At 37.5% G+C, this 9,506-nt stretch overlaps 1 protein-coding gene across 4 annotated transcripts; it reads right to left on the bottom strand.

The window, feature by feature from the left end:
• Positions 1-3,587: 3,587 nt before the first annotated feature.
• Positions 3,588-8,073, bottom strand: tmem125b (transmembrane protein 125b). 4 transcript variants are annotated; one of them, XM_084412226.1, is made up of 3 exons: positions 7,861-8,073; positions 7,625-7,737; positions 3,588-5,325 (listed from the first exon to the last, which is right to left on the bottom strand). In XM_084412226.1, exon 3 carries the CDS (start codon positions 5,289-5,291, stop codon positions 4,638-4,640), a length of 654 nt encoding a protein of 217 aa, XP_084268352.1. In that variant the 5' UTR covers positions 5,292-5,325; positions 7,625-7,737; positions 7,861-8,073; the 3' UTR covers positions 3,588-4,637. The 4 variants fall into 4 exon arrangements, with proteins under 4 accessions (XP_084268352.1, XP_084268351.1, XP_084268354.1 ...); XM_084412225.1 differs by having other exon boundaries at positions 7,625-7,734; XM_084412228.1 differs by lacking the exon at positions 7,625-7,737.
• Positions 8,074-9,506: the final 1,433 nt, after the last annotated feature.

Below are 9,506 nucleotides of genomic sequence, written 5' to 3'. Positions count from 1 at the left end.
ATCGCATTTAAAAATATATCGATATATTTTTTATATCGATATATCGCCCAGCCCTAATTAAAACTGTGCTTTTTACAATGTAGCCCAATTGCATTTGACATTATAAACACTCTTTGTGGATTGGTGGCCTTTGTACCAGTCACACTGAGACATTTCTAATGATACTGAACATGTATAGTGTTGTATGATAGTTGTTCACATTAAACCATATAGATTTTTGGGTGAATTTCAGATGGTTTCAGCATGTGGATAGAAGAGATGGGGGAAGAGGGGGTGAAGGGAAAGAAATGTAAATTAAGACAATACCGAGATAATTGACTTGAGTGTGTTTTCGTCTCAGATGGAAATGATAATTTCGCAAGAGAGAGTTAAAATGTTAAATGAGACGGCTCGACATCTTCCAGTTTTTCCAGCCTTACAACAGAGAGGAAGTAGTAAAAAAGGAAGAAGTTGAGGATCAATGAGGATGGAAGCAGAGAGGGTGATGGCAGAGATAAAGAATATAAGTTATAGATTGCTGTGGAAGTCAGGCATATTGTTACATTATCCTATGCCAGATTGGAAGATGTGATCCATACTACAGCCAGAGGTCAGGAAAGATGCCACTATTGGCCTCACAACACTGACAAGCAAATGCTCCAAAAACTTTGCTGATGATACTTCCTATTCTTTTGTTTTCTGCCTGTGGTAACTATGAGTGAAATGTCACTTCATCATTGAGTATCAGACATTGACACCTTGTGGAATAAAGGTGAACTGGACTTATTCAGTCATTGAAGATTCAATTATTGTTGTGCAGAAAAAATATAGGCTACTGACACTGTTACACACCTCGGGTCGTTAGCGACCCTATACAATTTTTACAAAAAATTAATGGAAAAACAGGTAGCCTATTCTTTTACAATTTTATTTTTTGTTTCTTGTTCTATTGTTTATAATGAATTGATTGAGGAATACTAAGAAGGTTGATGTCTTACTTTAAAAACTGAATGAAGAGGGAAGTAAATGACGCCCCGGGTCACTAAAGACCCGAGGTATGCGTTTAAGGGTTAATGCTTTTTGAAACTCTAAGACGTGGTTTCATACTTTACAGGCAGTAAAGTTGCATCTGAATTTGTGTCAAGTTTTTGACATTTTCACATGTGAGTTCCAAATGAAATATTGTAGCACAAGAATATCAATAAAGCTTTTTTAATGTTTTTGAAACTAAGGGCATTAAACTACTTTTTAGATAGTGAAAATGCATTTGAATGTGTGTGAAGTTTCAGACAGTTTGACAAAAATAATTTACCCAATAAGTCAGTAATAAATGACGGCACATCCGCACCCTGAAAAAAAAAAAGTTAATGGACAGATGTAGAAAACTAATTTTGGAAAATGATAGCCTTAAATATATGTAAAATATAAAGTATTTAATTTTTTCTAGCTGCGATTTCATAATTAGTTATAGAGAGTTAAGTTATCTCATGAGACCGGGTTGTCTTTATCGCGACACATAACACCTGAAACCCTGAAAATGACTGAAAAACATGATGGTTTAAACAGCTTTACAGTTATGATACACAGTTTTTAAAATAAGAATGAATATGTGCTTTTGTAAAATTATAAGCTTCCCATTTCTACTTTTAAATCCTCCAAAATTGCCAACATCCCCTTCCACTGTAAGTGCCTCATTTAAAAAAAAGAAGAAAAAAAAGAAAGAAATGTATGTTTAGTGGTAATTAACATTAAGTTTTGCCACAAATGCTGTTGAATAATCTTAACTTAAATTCCGAATATTCATATTCAGGTGAATTCCCAAAGATTTGTTTTCTTATGATTACACACAGTTCAAACAACAGCTCAACACCTCAAACTTATGTAATTAATCCACCCATAATAATTGTTTGCCATACAATTGTTAAGTTATTTAGCTCATTCTTCACTGTTTGTTTTATTTTCAAGTGTAGATTTTCCTTTAAAAATCTCTTGTTTAAAAAGAAGAAGAAGAAGAAAAAGGTAACTTGCGGTGTCTTCAATTCAGCAAATGAAAACATTGTCATTCCCAATGGAACAAATATGCTTACAATGCTTTGTATGTACATAGATTTCACAATAAAAGAATTTCTAAATTAATATAACTGCTTGCCATAAAATCTGTGTAAAATTAATAAAGATCTCCTAACAGTGTGCATACTTAAAACATTAGTCATTCAACAAATGTGAGTTGGTTCAATGAACAACTAGTCTGGAAAATAAATATATAGAATACGTATGTATTAGACATAAGTTTAGACTTTTGGCTTTTTGCGCCATCTGTAGTCAACTGTGTGGAATGACAGACGCAGACGTACAGTAGACATAACAGCATCACTTCAAGTCCAGACAGAGGATGAATTCAGTATAGGACAGGCATTTTGCCACAGAAATAGTATGAGTAGTGTGCCAGTACACTAGCAGTTCTGGTCCATTCATCAGATTGGAAATGGAAGCGGAAGTCGAACACATTGCATTCTGGGATAGTATTCCAATGAGTGTGTGCTCTGCACGTTTTGTCAAATGTCATCCAGTTATTCCATTCCTGCCTTCCATTAAGTCTTTTCATTTCTTTCTTTCTTTTCTTTTTGCAGCACTTAGATTTGTTTTCTTATAATCACAAAGTTCACATGACAGCACAACACCTCCAATTTATGTAATTGATCCATCCATAATAACTGTTTACTATTCAATCTTTATTTGCCATTGTGGCATTTCTTTTGAATTTCTGCCTTAACGTCTTGTCAAATAAATAATACATTTTCAATGAAGTATTCAATAGGCTACTTCAGACATGAAAAAAGACACTGGTTGCATCCGAAATCAATACTTCTCTATATAGTTGAGGGAAAACAGTATGTGTCTGAATTCACAGTACTTAATAAAAGAGTAGGCAAAAAGTAGCCAGAAAACCTACTACTTCTGGCGAGATTCTGAAGTGTGCATACTAGGGTGGACACTTTATTATCCCAGGACAAGGGAGAGGATTATGAATGACAGTGAAGCGACGTATCTGACGCTGGTAGGTCACATGATAATGACAACATAGCGAATGTAGTACCAGAGAATGTCTAATAAGGGGAGAACTTCCACTCTCAGTAAACGTCCGGCTTCTGAACTGGTTGCAGTTCCACTCTGGTTCCATATGAGGGCGCTCACAGGACGAGTGCAGAATGAATGGAGGTCTATACCCCTCAAAATCCACTTTTCTCAGGATATAATTTTTTTTTGTCTAGTAATTTGAATGTTGTATTCGAAAGGAGATGCAAAGAAATTACACATTGCTGGGTGTTAGATTTTTTAGAGTCACTTATTTGCTTTAAAAAGTCTTTTAAAATGTCAATGATGTCATACACATCGTACGACCAGAGATACTGCTTTACGGCAATCCTTCAGTCACTTTGGTGCTTTCGCGCTCTGCACTTTCTTTTCTCTCGAGGCATCGACAACACAGCTGACACAGCTAAGTAAATACACGTGCTAGAAGAGTTTTTGTTTTGTTGTTTTAAAAGCCCACGCCAAAAATACACACACACACACACACACACACACACACACACACACACACACACACACACACACTGCCATCAAGCGGTATCTCTGGTCGTAATCAGTCCTTCACTGACCAATCAGCGTTCATTAGCAGAATGCTAGCGTGTTATGGGCAACAACAACTCAACCTGTAAGAAATCGAAAGGACATAAGTACTCGTTCATTCAACTTTCAACCTATAACCCATGTTGAACTTGCAAAACCTACAATCAAATCTGAGATTTCTCAACAGCTATCGGGTGAAAGAGACAAATTTATCCGTCTAGCTCCATAGACTCCCATTCATTTAGCACTCATGGGCGATCGCCCCCAGTGGAACTCTGGTGGAACTACAACCAAAATTAGGTACAATAGGACTTAATAGGGAGTGGCCAGGCTCTCTGTAGACGGGTGAACATAATTATGAAGAGTGCATCACAATTTACTTTACAGCTAAACTACATCACATGTCGGCTACCACTTATATAGAGCTGTATATAGATTTCATAGATTTATTCAGCAAAATGTGCATACTTGTTATTGTTTTGGCCATTCAACAAATATGAGCTGGTTGATTTACTCTGGAACGTGTGTAGAAATAACCGTTGACACTGTTGGGTTTGGTGCTATCTGTAGACAACTCTGTCTTCATGTAAACAACAGCATAGTACATTTACTTTTTTGCCACCGAAATAGTGCAAGAAGTAGGCCAGAATTCATCAGATGGACGGTGAAGTTGCATTGCATTTTGGGATACAGTATTCAAAGGCGTGTGCTTTATCTACTGTACATACTGCTTTCCATTCAGAATTCTTCCATATGGATATGGGATTTTCCTACTTGTTATCTTTGACTTCCAACTATAAGGGCGTTCCGTTGCCTGGCACTCAGAAAATACAACATAAAGCAAGAAATGGCAATGCTATTATTTGCTTTGCAGGTGTCTGATTGTCAAAGATGTCTTCTAGACAAACTGCAGAGAATACATGATGTCATTTATTTTGCAAGTGTAAAATTAACAGAACAATATGTGGAAATAAGTTTTATCATCATGTAGGAACCAGGGGCAGAAGGAATTCTCAATTTATCTCTCATAACAAATTCGACTGACTAGATGTTGAATCCCTCCATGGACGGTTCCTTTGTCCCGTCACTGTATACACTCTCCCCCTTCGTCGTCTTCGCCTTCTCGCATTTCTCTTTCCCTGCACATAAACTATCACTCCATATGCCATCACACCTAGCACCACAGCACCCCCACTAGCAAGGAGGGCCACACCAGAAAGCAGCATGTCTGACTTGGTTAGACTGAGAAGCGTAGTCCCACAGACCACCAGCGCCAGGCCAGTGAAGAGCAACAGCACGGGATCTGCTGTTCCTCCACTCCGCAGCTGCTCGATGCGTCTGCGGCTGTGTATGCAGCCCATGTCTTGCACAGCCGAGCTGAGCAGTTGCTTCATGAGGACCACCAATGCCAGGAGACAGAGAGTAGATCCTACGCCCAAGCGCCACAGTACCGAGGGCCCAACAGCGGAAGAGGCGGTGGAAAGGAGCCCCACGCCAGCCGAGCCCAGGCTCAGAACCATGGCCACTGAAAAGCAGTAGCACACAAGAGAGACGTGTGGCTTTTTGAACCACCACAGCTCCACCTGGTCCTCCACGGCTTGGCGCTGGAGCCACAAAGGGTCCGCATGCAGATGAAGGTGTGCTCCAGGACTCATCACACTCAGAGGGAGAAGCTCCATCTCAAGGGTCGTCTGGTAGTATGCTGTCTCCACGCTGTATGGTCAGACACAACACATTTTACAGTTATTAACACTTCACAAAAAGGTTCAATGCATTAACGTAAGTTAAGTTTACTGCATTTATTTATCTAGGTTGTTATTAATTTATAAGTATATTCGTTATATTATTATATATATTAGTTGAAAATAGATTATTAAAAAAGAAATAGTACTTCAGTTTTTCTACTTCAGAATTTCATGTTTCAAACAATGTATTATTTGTGTCAAATTGATTAATTGCAAATAATCACATCTAACATAAAAGTTTGTAAATATATAATATATGTGTGTGTATATATAGGCCACACACACACAGACACACCTTGACTTGGTTTTGATCTTATTTTACAGGTTGTACTTAATTTGGACAAGCAGTTTAGATCAAAGCCTTCGTACATCAATACTGGTGTACCCCAGGGCTCAGTTTTGGGTCCTCTTTTATTTATTATTTATCTTTTACACCTTGGTAATATTTTTAGGAAATTTTGTATTCAATTCCACTGTTATGCCGATGACACCCAACTTTGACTGTCCTCCAAACCTACCTCTACTTTCCTCCCATTTATCCTCTCAGATTGTTTAGCTGAGATTAAAGAGTGGTTCGCATCAAATCTTCTTTAACTTAAAACTGAAATACTTGTTGGTTCAAAAACCAATCTGGCCAAATCAAAATGTTCCTCTGTGAATATTGATAGTTTTCCAGAGTTTGTTTCTATACAGGTTAAAAGTTTGGGTGTCATCTTTGACATTACTTTATCATTTGAAGGTGAAGCCCATATAAACAGTGTCATTCGTTTGGAATATATCCACATACGTAATATTAACCGACTTCGTCCGGCTCTCTCAGTAAAGAGCACTATGATTCTTGTTCATGCTTTAGTCAATTCCTGTTTTGATTATTGTAACACTTTTTTATGGCCTGCCGTCAAAGCTTCAATCCAGACATCACACATTGGTCCCATACTACAACACTTGCATTGGCTCAGGGTTAAATATTTTATTGATTTTAATTTCTTTCTTCTTACAAGGCACTCAAAAAAATTGGCCCCTTCAAACTTATCTGATCTTCTTCACATCTACACTCCTATACTCATACTTTAACATCATCTTCTGCGCTCACTCTTGTTCTCCATCAAACTCGCACAACTTCTATGGGGTCCCAAGCCTTTAGTTATGCAGCTTGTTATTTATGGAACTTGCTGCCACAGTATGTACGAAACAGTGATATATATATTTACAGACTTTTATGTTAGATGTGATTATTGCGATAATCATTATCTGTTTCTTTGTAATTATTTGTCATATTTATTTTACACATTAAGTAAATTCTACACCAGTTTTTTTCAGTGTATAAAACGATTATTCCCTTTCATGTCAAAGGCAACTGCCGCATGCACTCATCAAGAAGTTCTAATTTTGTGCAAAACAATATTTTTGAAGAAACAAAAAAATAAATTGTGGTTTATATGTTTTAAAGTCCCCCTGTAGGCAATAATTGTATCCCTTTATACTAATTTTTCGTCACCAAAATGACATATTTAAATGTTTTTTTCCTTGAAAATGTTGACTTGAATGTAACTCTTACACCCTTGACTCATTTAGCATACAAGGTTCTATAAATATGCAAAATAGCCCCGCCTCCACTCACTCACGCCAGCTTAGAGATCCACTCGTTGACAATTGATCGGTTACAATGCAGTTTGTGACGTCAGAAACACCAGCGATTTCATTTTGTGTTGACTTATGCAATTTGCACACGGTTTGTCTTAAAGCATATTAAAAACACCACATAGACATATAAACAACATTAAAAGCTTGATGTTCACCACAGGGGGACTTTAATGTTTTTTTTTTTTAACAAACACAAAAACTCTAAATGCAAATGTGCATTTTTAACTACACATTATAAACAACCAGTCAGTAATTTAAGTTTTCCAAACCTTAAGCACACACACATACACAAAGACAGATCCAGTAAACGCTCTGATTCAGTTAATTCCTTCAAAGCTCATTAATAATAGGAACATTTGCAATATGAAATTATAAAGGTTCGATTCCTACACAACCTTAAAAAGCATTAAAATGTCACAAACTTTTTTTACTTTAGTAAAACAGTTAAATGCTAAATGAATGCTTCAGTATGTGTAACCCAACCTGTTTTTTAAACAACTTTGCCTCCATTACTTAAATTAAGTGTATACTGTTGAAATAGTTTTTCAACACGCTGGAAGAAATGATGAAATCCATCATCATAAACCACAGAGATAATTGTAACTAATGGAGATTTTCCTCACCTTTCCTCAGTGCATGCTTCCAATCCTTGATTCAAACTTTTGAATAAACATCATAAAATTTCCAAATGTGATCCTCTTGTATCCCGAACATAAGACTTTCATTCATGGTCCTGCTTTAGAAAGTGATATTTAAGTAAGCTTAATTCTGACAAACACACACACACACACCATCCTCATTTGCTTTGGCTGTATGACTGGTAACTGTCACATCTTTCTTTCTTTGTCATTTTGTTTACCTGTCTCTCTCATTCTGTGGTGTGTCACAGTGCAGGCTGACTGGACATTGGTGCCAAGCACTCGGGGCGATGACATACTTCTCCCGTTGTCTTCTGCCACATTCCACCAAGACAATAAGAGGTTTCTCATTGTCTTCTTAGCGAAACACTAAACAGCATGTCCGCAAATGGAGAACGCACACAAACGCTCACACTCACACATGTGTGCGCCTAGCAGGCAGGCTGACTGACACTGAAAAGCAAGGATGTCTTTCAAAGCATTGTGGGAAAGACAATAGGCCGACTAGAGGGACATCCCACAAAGTGAATCTCTGATGTCACGCTTGCAGCATAATGGATGTTTTGTGACTGTAAGGATGGTGTCATTCACATGACATAAGTTTACTTCGCCTCAGCAACAATAGAGCCACTCTTCTCAGTGTTTATATGTGCTGATTATCCAGAAAAGCATGTGTGGCATGTTATTCTTCATAAACCTCATTTGTATAGGATCATATAGGAAATTCATACTGAGTCGAGCTGTGGAGGACTCCGCATATCATGTATACATGCCTGAAGAAGCTGTGCCCTAAATTTTAATATATCCTGCTCAATTTATTACTTGTATTTAAGTAGTATTTAAGAATGTTGAACACATTTACAATTTATTATTGATTCAGTTTATATAGAAGTCTATGTTTTGGATGAATATTTTATGTACAGACGAGCGGCGGCTGCCCTCCTGTTTCAAGGGTTGTGAGCTAAAACTCACATTTTTGTTACCATAACACCAAGTTTGAGATCTCTACGACTTACGATCTCTGACTGGACAGTCTCTTGTTGGGCAGAAAAAGAATAATTGGAAAAACAGTACAAAAAACCTTTGCTGCTTGGACATTTGCTTCTGCGTCGGGTCAGAGGTCGACTCGGGTACGGCCGTTACCGGAAGCCGGTGATCATAGTTTATAAAAGTCATAAATCTGAATATTTTTCTTACAAAAAAGCATCACTTTGCTTCAGAAGACCTTTATTAACCCCTTGGAGCCATATGGATTACTTTTATGATGAATGGGTGTGCTTTTTGGGTTTCAAAATCACAGTTCCCGTCACTCAGTTCTCTATTCACTCCCATTATAAAGCTTGGAAAAGCCAGGATATTTTTTAATATAGGGCTAACTCCAGTTGTGTTTGGCTGAAAGAACAAAGTCATATGCACCTAGGATGGCTTGAGGGTGAATAAATTATGGGATAATTTTCATTTTTTGGTGAACTAACCCTTTAAATATAATTTATTTATACAAAGTGTAAGGACAATGAAGGACAATGACAAAGCCTTAAAGGTCCCATTGCATGAAAATGTCACTTTATGAGGTTTTTTTAACCTTAATATGAGTTTCCCTAGCCTGCCTATGGTCCCCCAGTGGCTAGACGTTTTGATAGGTGTAAACCAAGCCCTGGGTATTTTTGAGAAAATGAAAGCTCAGACGGGTGAATCTAGAAATCCTCCCCTTATGTCGTCATAAAGGGAAAGGTTACCTCCCCTTTCTCTTCTTTGCCCGCAAAAAGAATTTGGCCCGAATTTGAATAAAAAAAAAAAGAGCTGCGCCAGCGCGATATTGTTTTTTCCTCGAGAGACATCATGGCTTGCAAACGAGCGAAGCATGGCA

The sequence above is a fragment of the Rutilus rutilus genome (genome assembly GCF_951802725.1).
Source record: "Rutilus rutilus genome assembly, chromosome: 6".
Taxonomy (NCBI): Eukaryota; Metazoa; Chordata; class Actinopteri; order Cypriniformes; family Leuciscidae; genus Rutilus; species Rutilus rutilus.
The sequence above is the reverse complement of the archived record's forward strand: the minus strand, read 5'-3'. Positions and strand labels throughout refer to the sequence as shown.